The sequence below is a fragment of the Syngnathus leptorhynchus genome, chromosome 13 (assembly GCF_054491065.1).
Source record: "Syngnathus leptorhynchus isolate UIUO chromosome 13, UIUO_Slep, whole genome shotgun sequence".
In the NCBI taxonomy this organism is placed as follows: Eukaryota; Metazoa; Chordata; class Actinopteri; order Syngnathiformes; family Syngnathidae; genus Syngnathus; species Syngnathus leptorhynchus.
The window spans coordinates 1,466,303-1,489,668 of NC_141207.1; the positions used below are offsets into that span (position 1 = coordinate 1,466,303).

The window sequence follows — 23,366 nt, forward strand, 5'->3', positions numbered from 1 at the left end:
AGGTGATTCAAGTCCAATTCAATACCACTAAATCCAAAGGCAGAACAATTCCCGGGATACATGACGAGACTCCTTCATGCCAATCACGAGGCGAGACGATTGGCGTCGAGACGCGGCTAACGCCAATCCCCCCCCCCTCTGATTTTGAATCCTATTCCTCAGGTATCACACCTGAGCTGTCATGAAGTGACTTATCACCGGTCGTCCACAGTCTCCATCTTTTTGACAGCTCCCGGCCGGCATGCAAATGACAAATGGCGTGCCTGCCGGAACGGTGACAACATTTTGCCGGCTCGAACTCGTGTTGGATTATGACTAAAAAAAGGTCCAATCTGTTTTAGCGCTGCGGGAAGCACTGCGGGCCAGACAGACGCTGACAGGCGGCCGCTCCATATGGCTGACGCTCACCCCCCCCCCCCCCCCGACCCCCACCTACCCGTCTCCTCAACACACACACTCACACACCTCGCGGTCCAGGCCTGCTGCCACGGTGATGATGTCACCAGTCTTGTTGTTAATAGTGAACATGTTGGAGGACGGGCTTTGGGGACTCTGAGTCAGGATCTTGTATCGCAGCATCCCGTTGGCCGTTTTGGGATCATCCTTGTCCACGGCCGTCACGGTCATCACAAATGTCCCTGTGGGGAGGAAGAGAGTGTGTTTAGAAAAAAAAAGGTCAGGAAACTAAATTATCTGATGATAAAACAGAAGACTCTGACTTACTTTGTCAGAACTGGAAATACAATCTCATTAAGTTGAAATATTAATAATAAAAAATAATCTTTGAAACATTTGAAACAACTATATGACGACCACAAAACTACTTGGCAATGAGTATGAGCAGAAATGTGTGTGTGTGTGTACCTGGCTTGGAACCCTCCGGCACGGAGCCGTTGAAGACGGTGTGCGTGAACTCAGGCCGGTTGTCGTTCTGGTCGATGACGTTGATGTGAATCTCCACAGGCGTCTCCACCTGGTTGCCGTTCAAGTCCACGGCGTGGGCGCGCAACTGTGCACAACACGCACACGAGGCTACGTTTAGCATCGGTGCTTCTGTGAGCTCCTTTTTTTTCTTTGACCCTCGAGGAAAGTTTGTAGCCCTCTTTTTAAAATGGCCCCTGTGAATCTTGTTTTGTACTTTTGTACTGCACCGTGTATATAAAACGAGCTATGTTTCCTTGCATTTTATTTTTTAATTGTTTATTTATTTATCCATTCTTATTCATTCATTCATTCATTCATTGTTTCTTTCTTTCATTTTGGGAGGCTGGAACAGATTCCCATCTTTTCCATTCATTCGAATGTGGAAAGATGCTTTGCCGTGATTTCCCAGCAGCATGGAAGCCCCCTGGGATCGCGATCAGTAATAATTTATATTGGGCACCTTGCTCTGCTGTAATAATCTCCCGTAAATGACATGCAGTTCTATTCATGTTTACCGCGACGCTTGATGTAAATCTGCGGCTGTTATTTTTTACGAAGCAGGAAAACACGCATCAGCATGACCCAGCACGCTTGTCTCCCAGCATCGGCATCAAAGAGGTCCAAAACAGCCCTGCGAACGCTTGACATTCAGCATCGGGCCAATTAGACGCCTAGCTGGCCAGTCTTTGCCGGCTTTGTTGTTGTCAACGTGGCGCAGGAGAAAAATGACTGCGTTTGGCAAACAAATAAATAAATGAAATTAAAAAAAGGCCAAATATGATGACTAAAGCGTTTGCTTGGCCCGCGACCCTCGGCCAGTAATTCGTTTAGGGCCTGGTCTCCCTCATGAATAAAGATGGCGCCCCATCTCGGCTGGCACTTTCTGACAACTCCATCCAGCCGCATGAATATTCATGGTTGGAGCGGCTTAAATGCAAATGTGCCTGCTGCGACTCCACATTTGCACTCCACTGCGCAGCTTCCCATCAAAAGGTTACGCTCGTCTCTCGGAGAGGCGCGTGACTTGCGCAAGACGTCGTCAGACTTGAGTTTAAAGAGAACTTTGTCTTCATCTTTTTTTTTTTTTTTATCTCCCAAGCATGAGAGAGATTATATTTTGGCCCGTTAGAAAGCCACGTTTATTTTGGGTGTTATTCCAATGTTGACCACATGATGGCAGAACAGTATTTAGTTTGACACTAAATTTGTTCGAAGAAGAATGAAAACAAGATCTCCTATAATGATATTGTTAAAGTACTGGATAAGCCCAAACCGTTAAGAGCATGGTGAAAATTGTGTTCAAATCGAGTTATTTTAATGAATGCAAATTACAATTTCAATTAATTATTTCCAAATTTTTCAACTCCTAACTAACTTGAGGACTTACATGAAAGTTGGGGATGTGCTCCCGGTCGAGAGGTTTGGTGACGGACAGCTGACCCGAGATGGGATTGATGATGAAAATGCCCGTCGGCGGCTGGTCGGCCCCGGGACCCGTCACGCTGTAGCGCAGCATCCAGCTCTTGTCCCGGTCTGATCGGATCTGCGGCACAGACGGGGGCGACAGATGAAGTGCTCGAATCTAACAGTAATGGACTGATGCAAAAACGGGGGTTGTTAAACTTTTTGGGCCCTGGGGCCACATGAAGTCACGCCTGAAACGATGTAGTGTTAAAATAAAAACGTGGAAATACTCCAAGAGATGAAGCTACATGCCAGGCCTCACCATTTTTTCCATGGGCGGTCATTTGGTTGGATTTTATTCTCACGACAGTCCAGTTTAACATTTTTACATTTCTATGGCATCGAGGGCTACGCACGGCATTTGGAGGTTAAGCGAACTGCCGGAGCGAGGCTGATGGAACGCACAGCGAGCAGAGATCAAAGATCGCTCGGAGTCTTGCCGAGCTGTGTGTAAGATAAACATGGACAATTATATTTTTTCTGCATGAATGAAGCCCAGCTCGAAAATGTACCCGTCCAAGGTTTAATGTCCGCCAGGGCTCGCTGTTGGTTACCACGGCAACAGTGGATCGTTTTCATGTGTCAGAATTACTGTTGCAGTTTTTTCCCCAAAGAGGATGTTTTCCCTCACAGGGTGAAGAATAATGAAAATATACGTCTGGCCTACCGGACCCGGCGGCGTGTAGGCTCGGAGCGAGGGTTAAGCGCCACGCCTCGGGGCCAGCTTTGACTTTCGGATGGCTGCAACTGTCAGACTGCATTAAATTGTTCATATCGGGGGAAAAAAAGCTTTTCCCATACTGATGTGTCCAATTTTTGATGTGAATGAACACTGCCCCCACGAATAAAACCACCAACAGTTGTCAATATATGTCGAGTAGCAATTAAAACGATGAATTTTTCCCATTCTAATATTTTAAGGCTACTGTTGCGATACTTTTTTTGCGGTGTCATCTGGCACGTCCTTACTCTGACAAGGTCCTCGGGGAACTGTCCTCGCGAGTTCTCGGGCACGTTGATGGGCGGGATGACCCAGTCCCTCTTGACTCGCCGCAGAGCACCGTCGCCCCTGACGACCGCTGGGCTGCTTCTGCCGCTGCTGCGCCATGGAAACAGCATCTTGGTCTTCAACTCGGGCTGACTCAGTGTTGCGTCGCCTCGCTTCACCTGCAAGATAAGGTAAACAAGCGTCACTGGCGTGCGCTATGGGACACACACGCAAATTGTCAAACACGCTGACTGGAATCTACGTACTCTGTCGTGCACACAGGCTGTTCTTCACACACACACACACACACAGACACACACACACACACATACGCACACTGCGACTGCATGTACTGGACGTATTTCTGCTCTCATTGCACTGGCTTGGATTAATGCCCTCATTACTGCCCCTCTGATAAATGGCCGCCACCTGTCACTGTGGGTGTGCATGTGTGCTTGCGAGTGTGTGTATGAGCGCACAGTTCCATCACGGTGGCGGGTCAATGCCGAGAAGCGACGCCTGAGGCTTCGCCCTGGCTCGTAATACAAAAGAAAAAAGAAAAAAAGAGCTTGACCCTCAGACGTTTTCAGGCGCCGCTGGCCGGCTTAAATGTTGTCCGGGGACTAAACCATCATAAAAGCCTCATAAAAAGGGCATAAAAAGGAAAATCGTTTGTCGAATAGCATTAAAAACGCATTCCTAGGGGAAAGGACCATGAATGTGCGATAATTATAATTTAAGGCAACAAAAAAAGTGTGGGGAAAATACAAAGTGATCCACTTTGATCATTTGTCAACTGTTTTGTCATTGCGTTGTATATTTTACTCACACACGGCAAAATGAAAGAGGTATGAAGATTTTACATCGCTACGTTAGCAGAGGTGTAGCTAGCATTGTTTTACCACTGATCGATAAGACAGGAAAAAAAGGTTGATGAAAACTTTTCGTTCCAAAGAAGCACATTTAAATACAGTCAGGATGATACAGAGAATGTTCAGGAGGGATAGCTATCGGCAGTGATTAAAGTTAACAGCAGCTCCGACACTAACAGCTAGCTGCTATTAACTTGTGATTTAATTGACTGTTTTACAGTTGAATGCCTTTGTGGTTGTCCCATTGTCATATGTAAAAGGGCTTTGTTAACAGCTCCAGCTGGTGTGAAATGCTCGATATAAATAATGTTGGATTGTATCATGAAATGGCGAATAGGAAACGGTCAGGCGATTCTAACCATTTCCATCTTTGTGTCTCTCACCTCCACTAAAAGCGATATATACTATATAAGCAAGCACTTTTAGTTGACTCTGCTGGATGGCTTCCAAGGTACGTTTAGACGAGAGGAGACAATCAAAGATGGGCTAAATGCACGCTTATTAACAGCATTATGCGCAAAACAAACTACTAACAGATGGCCGGCTGTGTCTGCGGCACTCAACATTGTTCCAAACGAATGCCTGCCTGCCTGCCTGCTGTGATTTTATAGTGTAGTGTGCATAGTTACAAGTGTGCAGTGTTCGTGTTAAATGACTGACACCACCCTTGGGGGAGAAAATACAGCATCCTGATTTGGCCATTTGACTTCATACTGTAATAAGGACATACCATACATTTAACAATTCTACCCTTAAAAAAATGATTTCAGTTCTGCTGGGTAATAAATGCAGTGACAAAGGCTCTTTAGAGCTTCTACTAATAACCAAGACTAAATTTCGCTCCTCCCCTAACAATAATTCTGGAAAGAGTGGTGCGCACTCTCAGGTGAAATCTTTTTGGGATGAACCGAACTTTACGGAGGTTTTAAGAGTTTTGAGTTTCAATTGGCATCCTGCTGGTTAATGACACTGGGGACTATTTGTGTTTTGTTTTGTTGGACCTGACTGCAGTGTGTGCTGTATTCTGTTGGCTTGTTTGCAGCACCAGGTGGGCATTGGTGGCGCTCCAGATAGCTTTGAATCCAATTTGGCAAGCGGGACTTTTGGAGTTAACCTTGGTTGCTCTGAGGCCTACTCTTGTTGTATTGCGTATCACAGGGTTCGATTTTAGGGCCCCTACTGTATTTGCTGCCTGTAGTTATGAAGCAGTCCTCCAAGTCCGATTTCGACTTTACGTACAGCATAGTTTATGAAGCTGTGGTTGTTTTGAAAATGCTCTTAAAAAAAAACTGAGTTGATATTCTCCACTTCGTAAAATACTCTCTCACCTGTCCACTCCCCGCCATGTAGGGCTGGACGAGAAGGCGCACTCTCGTCTTCCAGATCTGTCTGGTGCGAAAGTCTCGAGCGTATATTACCGCTACCTTCTCGCCTTCTCCCGTACGATTCACCGTGTAGACCGCGCCCTCCTGGCTCACGTGGAAATCGGACTCATCGTCGGTATTGAGCCGCACCTTCCGTCCGCCGCTGCTGTCGTCGCAATCGTGGAAGCTCACTGAAGAAAAAGATGGGAGACGGAGGTCAGTGAAAACACTCTTAGGTTGACACAATCGACAAAGTGAAGATTTTCCACATATGTCCCATAGCGCCACCTGCGGGTTATGTCACCTTTATTTAAAAAAAGACTTTGATGGTTTAGCAGTGGCATGTCAGCACAGCGTAAATGAGCTGACGCGCAGTGTGATGTGCTAATTAAACAAGCCCTTCAAAGTGATGAAAGTAAATCCATTTAATCCGCCAATCAAAAACGAGACGTCAGCGCCGTCAGCTTTGTTCTGCCGAGAGAGCCGGGGCGGGGCGCCCCCTGTTCGCATCACACCGCACCTGATTTACGCTCAATTGCAGTCGCAGACTCCCTTCACGCGTCTAATTTGAAAAGATACTCCCCCACTCTACTTGGCTGTCAAAACAAAGATCTGCTTCCATTTTGACATGAACATTATTAACATACAATTATTTGGTGTTACAAGCTATTAAAAAGTCTTTTAAACATCACAAGACATAAAATGGCGGTCCAATTTCCCATGATACATCAGTTCTTGGAAAGCTGGTGCATCTGTCCCGCTCCGCCCTCCTTTTTTCACGGACCTGCTGGCTGCAAATGCTCACTTATTATCTACGCCGGCGTGGAAAAACAGCCGCGCCGACGGATTTAACACACCGCTGCTCCACATGCGAGCGCAAAAAAGAAAGTGGAGCGGAACAAAGGAGATGTCGCTCGCTGTTATTGCTCGGACCGCCCGTATGGACTAAAAAACAAGCAGCCTCGGACGCATGGGCAAATAATTCATGGCTTTCTTTTCTAACCTTTCACGGGACATCTTTACTTGTCTTCAACCAACAAGATCACCCAGCAGGTTTCATCTGTGCGTATTCCCACTTTGAGGCCAGTCCGTTTAAAAAGAAGGGTCTGAAAAGTTACTAAATATAACACCTGAGCTCATGCGAAATAGGAAAGTAGTAAGTGAACATCCTCAGGCAAGTAACACTTAAAAATTGTAACAAGATGACACCAAATGCCCCAGCACAGTTTCTCTGCCCACCCATGGTAAAGATAGGCTGGGTGATGATTTGCTACTTTCAAATGATGCAAAAATAATGGCGTCATATCACTCCTTTTAAGTCGTGGCCCACTTAGATCAAATTGAAGAATTGTGTCAGTTAACGCACTTTCAGCGGCAAGCTAGCACAACAAATGGGCGGCGAGCAAACAAAGCGAGGGTCACCTCGACGCGTTTGGCGGCACGCCGACACGGACGTTGGCCGCGGGGGATTTCGAGGGCCGCTTGGAACGCCGATGGGGGGAGCGGTGTGGGGGTAACACAGAACATTGGCCATGTGTAAAGATGGATTTCGGAGGCCAAATCCCGCCGTAGTCGGCCGTGATAGGCTTAGCGCACAATAGACGCACACGTTTACATAAACACACACACACACAAACGCAGAGCAAAGATTAAAAGTCAACAAAAGGAACTTAACCGGATTAAAGCCTCACTAGTGAATTTTTCCAAACAATTTTCCCTGTGCTAAATAATCACAAACGCTGCTCAACTTTTCAGGCTGGCGGCGTGTGTGCGACAGCTGGCTGGTGCTAGATAAAGTGTGTCTTGAAGCCAAGCCAGAGGTTGCGTCTTGGCACTGTCAGCCACCCGGGAATGTGGATAATATATATATTTTTTTTTTCCCCGCCATGAATTTCATTAAGACGCTCTTCTCTCTTTCTCTCTCATGGGCTGCACCTTTAAACACAATGAACACTGAGGAAAATACTCCATTACACAATGATTACCATCGTCAAAACCCCAACAGAGGAAATGTGGTTGCACAAGTGCGCACACCCTCTTGTAACTGGGGATATTACTGTGTTCAAACTATTGCTGAATATTTTGAGAATAGATTAGTCTATGGATTATTTCATCGATTAATTGAATCATCCTATAAAAACACGCTTTGAAAAATTATGCATATGCTGTAATAACATGTCTGAGATTTATTTCTATATTACTTGCACTTATTGTGTGGGTGATCTGGAACATTAACTCGTGGAATGGAGGGGAAAATTGTATTGTAGTGTATTCACTAGAGGTGGGTGAGTAGCGATACCAGTTACTAGTATCAGGCCGATACCGACGTTAATTTAAGTTATTAGGTGCCTGAGGAGGCTGCCGATACCAGACAAGTAAAAACAAATCCTCCTCAGCAGCAGTTGGCACAATAACTACAGCAATTTGACACGTTAGCGCATGATCATTTGCAAAGGTCTTCGCTCTGAATTTTACATATCAAAAGTACAAGAGGTAAAAGTACTCTGGATAGGCGAGTACACAAAGAGTGAATACTCATACAGGTATCGGCGTGAGAACAATAGTGTTGAACGTTCCTAGTGTGCTGAAAAAATCGGAGTCAACTTTAAGGCAAATCACCTCCACCCATTGTTAGCTTTAGCCTGCTAACAGCATCTGCTAGCTACCGTGCTCGCCAAGATTGCTAGCCACCGACAGACGAGCTGTGAAATCCAAATGAAAAGCTTTGATAAACAATCTGTGAGCACCAGGAACAACCATGAAATCGTTCCTGAAACAACCACCACCCGAGTGTAACATTTTATTGGCACCGTCCCGGTCTCCGTGGCAACCGCCCAGGCAGGAGGATGGAGTCTCCAAGCAGCGTGTCAAATCCATCAAAACGGGAAACAAAAAAAAAGCCAGGGCAGCGATTCATACTGCCTCCCGGCACCACAGGCCGATGGATGAACGGACGGCAATTAGCGCCGTGACAGGCCGAGGCCGTTACATGCTGTTCGCACGTTTGTCCGTTCATGGACTCCACAGGTAGCAGCGTTAATTCGCCCACAAGAAAAAGAAAATCCATACGCACACTTTAGCGGTGGCGGCGGTCCAGCGGCAATGCGAGCCTCAGCTCCACCACTGCCATTCATCTTTTTCTGACTGTCAGGAAATATACTCTGGGGCGTTTTGCCAGGTCAGCGCAAATCAACGACTGTAGCACAGAAAAGTTGGAAATTAAAACATTGTTGATTTTCTTTGAGAAAATTACAAAAGATTGCTGTAAGGAAGTCAGCACAAATCAACTGCTGACATTAAAAAAAAAATGAAATTCGGCATTCCTTTTGGAAAACTAGCACAAGTTCTCAAAGGCACCTTTTGTGGCCTGTTGCATTCCAAAATCTTTAGACTTCAGTTTGGAAAAAGTGCAACAGAACATCGAAAAATTGCAAAATCAGAAATGGCGCACTAGACAATTATTGATGAACATCTGTAAAAATGGTCAGATTTCCCAGAAATGTAAAATGTCACACGAATAAACAACAAAGTGGGCTCGACTGTTTAATTAGCAATACTCGCGCTCGCGGTGATGACGTCACACGGACGTGAGCGGAGCCGAGCACACAAAGAAGCGCTCGGCCTTCTGCTCGGCATCAAACGAGATGTTTTCATTCCGTTTATGTGGCGGCGGCGCGTCATGCCCAGGCGCACGGCGGCCAAGTGACAGCAGAGAAGCGCTGAGTCGCCGCGAGATGTAAATCCACTTTATGATGGACATATAAATCTGAGCGAGAAGTGCTTTAAGGAAGGGCTGCTCTCAAAGCCAGTCGCCATCTGTTATTGCGACAGTCCAGGACACACAATCAATATTTGGAGCGCCGCGCTGCGACAAGCGCTGATGGGCCGGGCCCGCGCCGGTGGCCAAATGAGATTTACTACATTACGCTTCTTTATTTAATTGTACCAGCGCCTGCGCGGAGACGCCAAAGAGCCCGCTGGGAAATCAAACCGCCCGCCGCTTTTTTTTTTCATTTCATTTTTAATAGAGCCGTTCGGCTTATAAGGACACAATAGATGACGAGCGCGTCGGCCGCCGTGCGGGCGTATTTAAGATGACCATAATTGGCTTTTAGCTCGGGGCCACCTTGCCTTGCCAAAAGAGAAATGTTACAATTGCTCCCGAGCTAGTTGAGTTGAGTACCGTAGATGGAACCCTATATACGTAATGAACGACACCCGGGTAGTGTTCCAAAACCATTTTTTCAATTTACTGTTGAATCAATTATACAGCTCACAATATAAGACCTCCCATCGAGTGCGAAAGATCCCAACACGGCTCGAGTCTGTTCAACTTGGACGCCTTTCAAACACATTTCCGATGTCGGCCTGGAATGGAGGATATGCATTGATGTCACAGATCAGGGCGGCCATTATTGTTTGGGTGGCAAAAAGCCTCGTCCGCTGCCACTAGACTCGTGAGGATGGAAGCCTGGGTGGGTGTCGTGAGTGATTATTTCGTCCAGTTGGACCAAGAAAGCCGCAAGAGATACATTGAAAAGCATTTGTGTTGATCCGCTGTGGAAACCAAGTAAGAACGCCACCAGCTCAAGCGTAGCAGGAGCTGCTGGGACAGCAAGCGTTTGGTCCTCTGATAAGGCGACCTTTCCGCCAGTAACATCTCCAGATATTTACAACTATTTGATAGATGCTTGTTCGTCTCTGTGTGCCCTGCGATTGGCTGGTGACCGGTTCAGGGTGTCCCCACCCTGCTGCCTGATGATGGCTGGGATAGTCTCCAGCACGCCCGCGACCCCGTGGAGACAAAGCGGTTCAGAAAATGGATGGATGAATGGTATCTGACCTCCAATGACGTCACGGTAGAGACGCCTATCCCGCTCACGGCCATCGGGGGAGGTGATTGCACGCTATCTGATGACTGCTCCTCATTTCTTTCTCAGGTGACACCATCACCCGCTATTATTGTGAGATAATTGCATTTTCTCCTGTGTTTGTTTCCAAGATGATTATGGCGAGAAAAGCGATTTCCCCCGAGGCATCCATCTCGCATTGGATTTTCCGACCGGAACCGAGAGTTGAGACTTCCCAGGTAAATTACAATTCGTGCTTCAGTGACTGAGCGACTAATGGCTGCAGCCATGACCGGGCGCACAGGCACACACACACACACACGCATGCATGCACGGACGCACACACATACACACAGTGAATGGAGTCATTCATAGGTCCGCTCGTTGCCCCTCGAAAATAGATCACCACTTGAATTTGGGCGAATCAAGCGCACCTTTTGTTCGTCTTGGGAACGTTCAGTGCCCCCCCCCCCCCCACCCCCCGAGGGAGGAACCTCACTTAGATGGTGAAGGGATGAAATAGCTGCAGGAAAAATGATCCTGAGTTTTCATCCGAGGCCGGCGTTAAACGACGTAAATCTTCTCGGTGGAGGAAATCGATGGCGGTGCCGCAGGGGACGAGCAGCACAAACACATACACGCGTGCAAACACACACACGCGTACTTAAGAAAGAGATAAAGCAGGGCTTTGGAGTACCTAAGGCGTCTGGACTGCTTTAATATTTCTGACCACTACAATTTGTGTTGTTAGCGACGTGAAAGCGCACCGAGTGAAAACGAAGACTCAATTAGCTCAACTCCGAGCCCACCTCACATATATACAGTCCCCCCTGCTCCTCCTCCTCCTCCATCCACACCCACACACTCATACACTGGTAGCGGTTAGTAAGATGTGAGGTCGGGCATGCAGGCATCATTCATTTAGCAGCAAATGGCTGAGACAGAGCCAGAGCAAAAGGGAGGCGGAGGAAGACAAATGGGCGGACGGAATTTAGCGCAAGACAAAAGAGAGGGAGAGAGAGAGAGAGAGAGAAAGAGAGAGCGAGAGAGAAAGCATCGACGGGACAATCAGTACAGACAAACACACACCAGCTTGAACTGCGGCGCTGGGATTTGTAAACTCTGTGTAGAGATTATAATGAGAAACAGGCCTTGCACACACACACTTGAGTGAAGGCCTCGTGTGCTTACTGTCTTTTAACGTGATGAAGAGAAGCCGCGACTTTTCTCAATGTCAGCATTTTTGTTGAGGAACAGTACAGAAGCTGGAAAAAGCCTTGACAATTTGCCACCAAATGAAATGCGTATAATTGCTTTCCTTGCCAGATAAAGAAGAGAGAAGATAAAAGCAGAGCAGAGCGATCATTTGCTTTCCTTGAGGAAATATTTGACTGCATAAAGGGGAACCGAAGGCAAAACTTTACTTTGCCGTAATGTGTTCGATGTGTCTCAGAGAGTCTAAACACACAATTCAAACACATTTTGTGGTTCTTCCGCACGTTTTGCTTCAATATAACGGATGTTGCGCTGACTTGCGCGTCAACGTTGCGAGCGTTCTTGTCCCCGCTCGTTTTGTGTACACCCTTGACGACGTCGCTCGCTGACAGCTCTCGCCGGGCGAAGACGATAAGTGACGGAGAGCACGCCGCAGAGGCGCTAACAAGCGGAGGAGGAAAGAGCAGCAGGAAGGAAAGGCGCATTCAGTGAGGAGGGATGAAGGGATGGAGCGAAGGGAAGGTGGGAGGCAGCGCTTTGATTCGGGATCCCCATCTCGCTCCATCCCGCATGCAGCTGCCAGGCTGATGTATGAGGCCGGAAGAAAGGAGGACACGGTCCCCCCCTACCTCCCTCCCCCCTCCCTCCCTCTCCATGCCACAAGAGCAGCCAGCCACTCTTAAAGGCTCATTTCTGCTGCGTGTGAGAAAAAACGCTTCTGTCCAAACGTGTTTGAGCAGATTTTGTGTTTGAATTGTTTCTGGGACAATCAACAGATAAAAATGTGTTCATTTGAAAACATTCTAAAAATGTATAATTATACTAAATCATACAGTGGTGCCGATAAATTATTATTTTGGATTCTACATATTTTCTATTCCATATTAGTTTTAAAATACTAAATAAAAGGGGCTGAATGTGGTCCGCATGCCATACTTTGCGCACCCTTGATTTTGATTAGGAGTGGCGCCCTCTAGTGGACTTAATGATAAAGGTCCAGTAGCAGTCACATGTTTACAATTTTTAAAATCTTTTTTTGCAAGTACTGGGAATAGAAATGAGGCTCCAGTGGGAGGACACGCCTGCTTGGTGTGTGTTGGCTTGAACGATGGGGTTTTTCCAGAGTGTGTGTGCGGTAGTCGTATCACTGATGTACACTTGCTGCCTTAATAGGACGGATGGATGGGAAAACCACCAAGGCCTGTTGCTCGCCACAGGAAGTGCAGAATCGCAGCTGACCTCGGGGTGACTCATACACACAACACACACACACACACTCGTGCACTTAGCGAGGGGGGGACGACAGTTCTCTGACTAACATGCTGCCCTGGCAGCTGTATCAACTTTCCCTTCCCACATTTTGTTTTTGTTTGCTGGCGTCGTGAAACTGACTCAGTTCCCCGAAACCGTTTTCTCTGTTTTACGACAAAAAACACTCTAAATAACACTTGATAAAACGCCGACAGGATGCCGAGGATCTTTTACAGCCTTATCAAAAAGGTACATTCAAGACATCCAAAGAGCTTGTTTAGGGGCCGTGTGGTTCAAAGTTGTGAGTGTATTTTGACTTGAAGTAATTCACAGTGTCAAAAAAAATTAACGTACTTGCTTATGCCTGCACAATGTACAAACAAATAAATATCATGATCACTTTTCTCAACAATTATTCATGCGCAAAAGTCACTAGAAATAATCCACAACAATCAATAATCCACAAAGAAAAATACACAATGTAAACTTGTCATACAATTACTGTAATGGGATTTTTTTTAAATTAAAAAATATATTTATATTTTGCACAATAGAATAACATACGGAGTCCAAAAATAATCCATGACTCGGTGTGGAGTGGAAAACGCTGAGTTGTGCTATGTCTTCCAGAAATACCCAGACACAAAAAAATAAGGCCACTAATGAAGAAGGTTTTTTCCACTCCCGGTGAACATCAACGGTAAGCATTTTCAAACAATTGGCTTCATCGTATTATCACCATTTCCTGTTTCCTGTTGGCTATCAGTCAACCGTCACCTTTGACCTCCTTTCCCATCATCGCCCAGTGCCATCAAATTTGTCTCTCTCTTCCCTAACGCGCACATGCTCTGCTCCAATTCAGTAATTCACAATAGAAGAAAAGATCCTCGCGAGTGTCAAGAGCTGATTCTCAAACGGTGTGTCGGCCATTTTGGCTGGGTCGCGGACAGGTCATAAACAATCGACGGCACACCAAATGAATGTTTTCTGAAGATACTAATTCCATTTTTGGACCAATAGGATTTTATTTCTATTGCATCCTATGCCCCCACGAGGAGTACCACTAAAAAATTGAAATTACTGTAACTTGTTTGGCGGTAATGATGCAAACACGGCCAGCCGCGCGCGTGTCAGTCGTGCCTTGTTGATTTTGCCGTTGTTGTTTTTTGATTCGTTTGTTCGACTGCAGTGGCGCAGCGGCTCCAGACGCTCTCGCCTTGTTCGACTCGGCCGCGTCTGGACAAGCTCATTCAAGCGTGAAGGCAGGCAGACACACACACACATACACACACGCTCAGCTTTGTGTGATTGGAAGCTCTTACTGGTCTCATCTGTCCAAAGTTACTTTTTGACCTTTTTTTTCTATAGAAGAAGACTTTTTCTTTGGTTGTATTTTCACAGTCCAAAGGTTCAAATCAATTTGGTTTCCTCACAAAAAGTGAACCAGAAGCTTCCTCTTGACATTCTCGCATCGATCTGTGTTTATGAGAAAACTGGAGTTGAGGTTTCCAAGCAAAAGGCTTGTTCTTTTTCTGACTATCGGCCAGAAAACCACCAATGTCAAAGGAGGCTGACAACCCTGACTAAAAACCCTAACCTTAATTTGAAGCCTGAAGAGGGAGCAACAGCAATGTGCACATGTTCTATTAGGGTGGACAATTTCTGTACAATATGATGCTCATATATGTACAATTATTTTATTATTTTATGCTAAATCAGACCCCCCCCACACACACACTCAGGTACAAAATGGTCACGTGACAAGTTCCCGCCTCAGGTACGAAATGGTTTCATTTGCTGCCGTGTATTGGCCGCCATTAAACAACCCAAGATCTTGCCAAAAAAGAACCAACTCTAAACTCCACACCTTTGCTTTCCTGGCTCAACAACGGACATCCCGCACAACACGCAACAAGCCCTAATTTGAAAGCCTGAACCTTGTTTGAAAGCCTAACCATGAATTGCTTGCACCACTCATCTGCAACTTACTTTGAAGCCTCGGCCTCGCCTTGAAACTCCGACTTGAAACCATTTTGAAAACACACCATTTTGACAGCCTAAGTTTAAAAATGTAATGCTAGTGGGGAAGCTAACTTGAAAGCCCAATTTTAAACTGTTTACATTTTGACAGCTTAAAGCTGACTTGACACCCTAATCCAAGCTCAAAAGCCTAACTTGAAGGGCAGTACGGTTGTTATTGTTCTGGTTCTTGACTCAAAACAAAACAAAAAGTGAGGAGAAGTTGGAAAGTCCCACTCTTTCCACTCAAAGCCAAACTTGATCCAAACAAGTTGCTCCAAATCAAATCTATTCGAAACTCTAACCCTCATATGGTTTAAAACCATCAACTTGAAACCCTACCCCTTTTCTGAAATCTTCCAATTTATTACCCTAACTCAAAATCCCCTAATGTGAAACCTGAAGATAAACACTTGAAAGCCAACTGAGTTGATAGAAGATGCATCAACAGAATTTCCTTCATGTAAACTTTGATATTTATTTTATTTTTTTAAGTTAATCTCTCCCAGTGCAAATAAACAGCTCCTGCTTTCAGCCGCAAATCAAATGTAAATATTTAAGTCCCCTCAATCTTAAACTTAAGCTGCCACCACTGTGCATAAGCTGCACTTTTTTTTAAAACTCTTTTTAAATCCTGTTGCTGAGTTGAGGCCAAATATTTGCATGCTTGTGATTAAGTGCGCACGCACGCACACACGCACGCGCACACACGCACGCGCACACGCGCACGCGCACGCGCTCACGCACGCGCAGTGCACGCACACACACGCGCACGCACACACACGCGCACGCACGCATGCACACACGGTGATGTATTCATGTCTTTCGCTCCAAGTTCAAGTTGCAAGTTGAGTAACATCCACACGCTTGGCAACCAAAGATGAGTTGGGGACTTTTGGGGGATTTTCACATCACATTAAAATTACTTATAATATATATATATATATATATATATATATATATATATATATATATATATATATATATATATATATATATATATATATATATATATATATATATATATATATCTTTTGTTTTTCAATTTGCAATTGAATTAAAAATAATACAGTCTAAAGTATGTGTATGTTTACATTTAATTTCAATAAAAAGTATAAAATTGACTATAATGTTTGTTAAGCACTGGGGAAACAAAGAAAACAAAAACAAGCAAAAAATAAATCCATAACTAGTTATGCTTAATACGACGATGATTGTTTTTCTTTTCGGGCAAGTATACGGACACCTATGTCATTTGGCAAACTGATGAAATTAATTTCTACAAGTCAGCAAACTGCTGTGTGAGTGTGCATGTGTGTTTGCGTGTGTATATGGGCTGCTGCGCCTAATCTCAGTTTTTGCCAAAGCCCCCCCACCCCCCTCAATCGGCATTGTGGCTCAAATGGCGACACTATTCAACAAGCGGCAACTACCAACGGGAGATTACGACTCCGTCTGCGTGCCCGTAAGCGTGTGCGACTGACCGTTGGCGACGGCCCGTCCCTGCTCCAGCTCTCCCTCCGTCATCACCACGGTGTATTCCTCCTGCGAGAAGCCTCTCACGCACGGCGAAGGAGGCCCGCCCAGGACGGCCACCTGCATGCGACATAAGACAAAGGCGGGATGAGCATCCATGAAAAGAAGCGACATACATTTGGGCGAGAGCGAGTCACAAATCGATGTTGGCAAATTTACGTAATTTTCCGCAGAATGCAACAAAGACTATTGACGATGAGTCAACTTACAGGCGTGTGAAGCCCTTTGAGACGCCTCCCTGAGTAAAGGTAAATCAACTAGACATGTTTTTTTAGAAGCTTTTACTAATGTTGCTAATCAGCCGGATGTCAAAACATAGCTACATCAAAAGAGACAACCAATGACACAACTAATTGTGGTAAACAGAACCAGTAACTGCTCATGTAGCCAACACAACCAAGCAACCCACTCTTGTATACAATGAACCAAAAGTATCAGATTAGTGATGTCAGGATGTGGAAGTTATTGCAACATGGGAAGTAAGCAACCAAATCCAGTGAAAGCCAAGCATCCCTGTGGGAATAATAACCGCAGCGCACGTAATTAATGAGGTCAGATCATTGTGATGATCATTAGCGTGTCTCCTGTTGTTTTCGACATGGACCTTGGTGCCCCCCTCCACGTCTGACAAGCATCTGTTGAAGCTTGTTACTGCACTAATGGGTTATCAGCATGTGTGTGTGTAGCAGGGGCCAGGGGTGGGGGGGCGATTAAATGGGGGGCACGGAGGGGGATGGTGGAGTGGGGGGTCGTAGGGCCACTGATTTGCTTCCACTTAACCTAGAAACTTGGATTTAGCATAGCCGGATTATGTCAGCAGGAAGTCATCACTGGTTGCAAACGGAGCCGCCAGCAATGAAGTTGAAACAACCCACAATTGTACAATCAGTCAAATATTGAACTGTTGGGTTAAAATCAACCAACCCATCCTGCTTGGGTCAAACGAACTATAGACGGGATGGTGTTGTATTGTTTACCCACCGGCTGGGTTCAAAATAAACCAATTTGTTATTTTTGACCCAACTGTTTTGAGTGTGTACAAATAGAATTAATTATGACACCCAGAACTAATCTAAATAAAAGATATAGTGTAGATAGAACTAATATTGATTGAGCTGGAAAGGATAGCTAGCTAGCTAGATTAATACAGATAGACATCAAATAGCTACTCGTCTAGCTAGCTATATATTTGACGAGATAGAACTCGTCAACGTAGATCCAACTTGCAAAGATGGCTCAAACTAGTAAAATCTACTTGAGGTAAAAGGATAGCTGAGCTAGTAAAGCTAGAACTATAGACAGACAAAACAAGAGTAGTGTTGATCAACTCAGACACCGCAGATAGAACTAACTATAGCTAGAACTACTACAACGAGTAGCTAAACAAAAGCTTTGAACATACAGTACATAATTGAGATCTACTAAACGTTAAATATCCAAATAGTGAAGATAGTTGTCTATGAAAAATAGAAGCCATAAATATAGATAACACCAGTAAAGCAAAAAAGGGTAAAGAGGGTAAGGCAAATTAGAGACCAACTAGAGAGAATAAGTAAACGAGAAAGAAATAGCAGAAGAGATTTGAACAGGAATCATAATTGAAGTGTGCGTGCACGCGCGCGCGCGCGAGCGTTGATCAGTGTATGTTGCCTCCCAACCTCCAGCAGCCACAGTGCAAATAATGAAACGTTGGCATGTCATAATGACTGACAGGATCGCCATGGTAACATCAACACCATCACGGGTTGCTCTCAGATCAGCAAGGCGAATCATTTTTGTGTACAGTACAATCCTTCATCGTCATGATGAGCTGCTCTCAGACCAGCCAGAAGCCCCATCGGCGTTTACTCCAGCGCACTGTACAGCGCAGCTCGCACACAAAAGCAAGCAGCCACTATCAGAGCATCTGTGATGTGTGCTGCAGCCGAGTGGGCTCCGAGATGATGCGTGGTGAGGGTCTCAGTGTGCAACGAGTGCGAGCGTGTCAATCGTGCGTGTGTGCGCGCGCACCTGCAGTGAGGCCGCCATGAGCGTCCAACAAATCCAGACTGGTCGCATGTCGTGCTCGTTTCTCGGGATCCTGCGTCCCTCCAGCCGCCCGCCTCGCCTGTACTGTGAGGCTCTGCGCTCAGCTGACGAGCCAGACCCCCACCCAGCGTCCCCCCGCCTTCTTTTTTCCTCTCTTGCCTCCTCCTTCTCTTCTTCGTCCTCATCCTCCTCCTCCTACACTTTGCCCCGCCTAAGCGCATCTCTAACGTCCCCTACCGTTCACACTCATCGCAGGCGTTTTCCTCAGCGAGTGGACATTTTTCCAGCTCAGAGGCTTTGAATGGAATACATTGAGTGTGATCTATTTGGAGTTCAAATGCTTTGCTGTATTTGGTTTATTCAATATTATATTTAATAACTTAGAGAAAGACATATTAAAACCCGATGCAGCTATAAGCGATAGGATATACTACTTCATCAAAGTAAAAAAAAAGTCAAAGTCAAAGTCCGCTTTATTGTTATGAAATCTGACAAGAGATTTATTTATTTTAGTTAATTTATTCATTTTATTTCACCATCATTTAAGCAGGAATGCCCCATTGAGAAGACAAAAAAAGGCATCATTTAGTTTTAATGAATTCCTTCCCAAGCAGCCAAAAATTTCCGGAGCACACTGTTGCCATGTGACAGTGAATGCATGTATGCTTCCTGTACACAAGTCAAAATACAAATAAATAAAATTGCACACTCACGGTCACAGATTTGAAGCACGGAGGCGGAGGAGGTTCTCTGTAAAGGTCACAGAGTTGAAGATGTTTTCACCACAAATCGAAAAGAAAAAACAAACAAAAAAAACAAAAACACGCTATAGCAACCACAAGCTGAATGAGTTGGCGATGCAAGGCAATCTCCCAGAAACCTTTTACAAAATGTTGCGTGACCCTGGCACCAACTATTTCTATTTCATGACATCCTCTGAATTTTGAAATCCAAACTATAATATGGCCAATCTTTTATAAACATATGAGTGCATGGCGCGCCTGACTGTTGAGGATGTGGGGGGAAAGCTGTGGAAAATTCAGGCTGCTTTGGAAATAAAAAAAAATGGAAAAAATGAAAAAAATAAAAGTCGGATTTGGGACGCGGCGACGGAACACAAAGAACGGCTTTGAAAGTGTGACGAGAGGAAGAAGAGGAGCGAGAGGAGGAAGACGACAAAAAGTGATGTTGTGATTTGGCTCACATAAACGTGGGATGGGGATTTGGACAAAAAGAAAAGGAAATAAATTGGCCCTGCTGCATCAATAAAGGATATTAAAAACGTGTGTGTGTGTGTGTGTGTGTGTGTGTGTGTGTGTGTGTGTGTGTGTGTGTGTGTGTGTGTGTGTGTGTGTGTGTGTGTGTGTGTGTGTGTGTGTGTAAGAGCGCAGGTGTGTCTTGCGGTGCACGTTTGCTGCCTGCGTTTTTGTGCGAACTCCTCATGGCCTCTTTCCTCCCGGTGTCCATCCACTCCTCCTCCTTATCGTCTTTTCCATTCTTCCCCCTCTCCTCTAAGTAATCTTTTCTCTCCCAGATTGTTGTGTTTGCCCGCAGGCGTTTTCATCTTCATCTGTTTGCTCCCTTGATGCTTACTCGCTTTCACGCTCCTCACGCAAACTCAAAAATGCGCCACGAGCAGTCAGCGGTAGATTCAAGACATCGCTTTAACAACTAATATTAGTGCCGTACTGAGGAGCTGAGACTATTTCCATGTCTACCCGATGCACATAGAATAGAAGCAAAAAAAATGTCACACAAAACTTCATTTCTTTACATCCTATTCAAAGATGTCACGCACTGGACAGGTTTTCGTTGGCAGGCAAGGTGTGGAGCTAGCATGGCGCAGGTGGATGCCTCATCAATTGCTGCATCCCACAAACATGAATAGTTTCATCTCAAGTGTCAGAGTGCGTGGCTTCCTTTCTTGGCATTCATGTTTGATGCTCGGGTGTGTGCGCCGCTCGCTGCTCTGTCGCCTTGATTACTCTGTGCTCTCTTCACCGCTCACCACTGTCAACTCCAATTGGAGCGCAACGCTAGGCTAATATGTGTGCGTGTGGGGTAGGAGGATCCTTGAGGCAGCAGAGTTTTAGAACATGGTTTTGATGTCACAAAAGATGTGTTTGCAAAGATGCAGGGTTAAGGTTAGGGTTACCTACGCGGTTGCAAAGATCCATCCAATTATTTAGAATTTTAATCGAGTTACAAATGGTTCAAATTGCCTGGAAAGTTTACAGACAGATAGCCAGGAACCAAATCAAGGACCGTGTTAAGAACCACGTCAAGATGTATAAGAATGACATTAAATACCAGATCAAGAAACATGGCAGGAACCACTCCAGGAAGAAGTCAAGAACCCAGTCAAAAAGCAAACCTGGAATCCTGTTAATAGCCACATGAAGACTGAGTCAAGACCAAAATTACAAACTCAGTCAAGAGCTATGTCGGGTACCAAGTCAACAACTTGGTCAATAAACAAGTTAAAAGTAAGAACTAATTTGAAAACAAAGTTATGAGCAAAGTCTGGAAGCAACTCAAGAACTATGTCAAGAACCACACCAGACATTAAGAATCTGGCTAAGAACCGAGAACCAATGTGCCCGTCCAGACCTTAGTCTGAAACAATGAAGCAATGATCATGTGATCATTCAAATGTGCCGTGTGCTGTGGCGCAGCAAAGTGGGCCAGCCTGACAATAACATCAAAATAATAAATACATCTGTGGCGTGACAAAAGTTGAAAGAAAGAAAAAAAGAATTTGCTTACTGATTCAGAGCAGGCTGACTACAGTATGTGGGACGTCAAAGTGGGACACGCTCGTCTTTCATCATTTCACACCCAACTGCAATATATATGTTGCATTTAAAACATCATTTTCTCCCACAGAGGCGGCTCGGTGGCGCACTAGTTAGCACGTCCGCCTCACAGTTAGGAGGGTGCCGGTTCGATTCCACCTCCGACCCTCCCTGTGTGGAGTTTGCATGTTCTCCCCGGGTTTCCTCCGGGCTCTCCGGTTTCCTCCCTAATCCCAAAAACATGCTTGGTAGGCCGATTGAGCACTCCAAATTGCCCCTAGGTGTGAGTGCGAGTGTGGATGGTTGTTTGTCCCTGTGTGCCCTTTGATTGGCTGGCAACCGGTTCAGGGTGTCCCCCGCCTACTGCCCGATGACGGCTGGGATAGGCTCCCGCATGCCCGCGACCCCCGTGGGGACAAAGCAGTACAGAAAATAGATGGATATTTCTCCCACAGAAGACATTGGATTAGGTACAGCCCTTCAGCACCATGGACAGATCCTTTGCTCCACCGTGTTTATGATTCCCCAGACAAGCGAAGAGGATGACGATGTGGTGTTTTTTATTTTATTTTTTTGAGCAGGTTGCGCCGTTAGTCACCGTGACGACTTTGCCCTGCAGGCTGCGGCGGCCATCTTTCATCAACCCCCCCCCCCAAGTCTCCGGTCTCATCCGTCATGGCTGCCAGCCAGCCTGCAAAATTAACGACTGAGAGGAAAACTGCAGATCACATTTGCACATAAAACAACATCTCTCACATGAAAGAGGGTTTTTTTTTCTGTCAAAGGAGATGTTGTAGATGCCCACTTACATCCCGAGCCTCCATCTTGAACTACATTGAACTCTAACAAAAAAAAAAAAAAAAAAACGCAGATAGGCGCAAAATTGCGGCACTCACTGGTTTTGGTTCTGTGGCAATTTGCAAATCAGCAAAGGATTGCAAGTGTTTGGAGCGGCAGAGGCAAAGAGGAGAAGTGAAGGAGCGAGTGGGCGTGCGGCAGCAGATTGAAGACGCACGCGCACGAGTGCACGCCGACATGTCTTATAATTAAAAGACGCCAGCTGCCAAGTCGTCAGCGACTGGCAGCGTTTCTGCTTCCGCTTCCCGATTTCTTTCTTCATCTTGCCCGAGTCCTTCCTTCTTCATGATTTGGCTTGGGTGGGTATGAACTGATTTGGTACAAAGTGGGCAGGTTCCAACGACAAGAGAAGAGAAATATCTTTGGTGGTTCTAAAGTGGATAGTGATCAACTCTGTCCTTAAATAAGAAAATTAAATGTTTTTTTTTCCTTCCCTTTCAGGCTTTTGAGATATTCTTCTTACATGTTGGTCTTGTTGGCATATATTGTATGAAACATGCTAACCCCATTCCTGTGAAATGCTCTGGCTTGAAATAAAAAAAGAGCAACAGGAAGAAGAGTTAGCAGGTAGGAACATGAACTGGTCGGGTATGAAGCAGATGGAAGAGGAGTTAGGAGACACTCGGATGGGACAGATGTCAGCAGCAACTTTGAGGGACACCGGGATCTATTTATATAAACTCACTCAAGAGGAAGAAATGCACTCAAGTTAAAGATTGATTAACAACCGCTGAGTGGAACCCAGAAGCCCCCCACCCCGCTTCCACAAGATGAAGTTGTTAACGTCAAAGTGACACAAACGACAAATGACGGCTGCACTGAAGGCGACATTTAAGATGAAAGGCTGACTGGCCAAAGATTAGCCTGTAGATGGCGCTGATGCACATTCCACATATGACACAAAATGACCAAGGATTGGAAAAAAAAATGAAATAAATCTAGCCACATCTGCTCTGATACGATTTTTGCATAACCTACTGACCCAAACCGATAGACTTGCGCATCAACCAAGCAAATGACCAGCTAAGTGACGGACTGACTTAAAACGTTAAAAGGAATGCGTGTGTTTTGAACGGGCTTTTTTTGCGACAGTTTGCTTGTCGGCCTTTGGAAAGACAGCAGAGTGACACGTTGTGAAGTCGACGTGAGAAGCTGCTTTGTGCTTTTTGACGCCGCTCGACAGCTTCCACTTTCATATGCTA

General features: G+C 45.5%; 1 protein-coding gene across 5 annotated transcripts in view; it reads right to left on the reverse strand.

Moving 5' to 3' along the window:
• LOC147046832 (cadherin-2-like) overlaps positions 1 to 23,366 on the reverse strand; it is a 32,907-nt gene that overhangs the window by 5,643 nt on the left and 3,898 nt on the right. For 2 of the 5 annotated variants that reach the window (XM_085927705.1, XM_085927703.1), the window contains exons 2-7: positions 16,432 to 16,543; positions 5,577 to 5,803; positions 3,358 to 3,555; positions 2,312 to 2,467; positions 865 to 1,009; positions 466 to 638 (exon numbers count right to left, since the gene is read on the reverse strand). In XM_085927705.1, coding sequence (XP_085783831.1) covers positions 466 to 638; positions 865 to 1,009; positions 2,312 to 2,467; positions 3,358 to 3,555; positions 5,577 to 5,803; positions 16,432 to 16,474 — 942 coding nt within the window. In that variant the 5' untranslated portion in view covers positions 16,475 to 16,543. Of the gene's footprint in view, positions 1 to 465; positions 639 to 864; positions 1,010 to 2,311; positions 2,468 to 3,357; positions 3,556 to 5,576; positions 5,804 to 6,615; positions 6,753 to 16,431; positions 16,544 to 16,692; positions 17,228 to 18,493; positions 18,629 to 23,366 lie in introns of those variants that run through there. The other 3 variants (XM_085927707.1, XM_085927704.1, XM_085927706.1) reach the window with 3 other exon arrangements.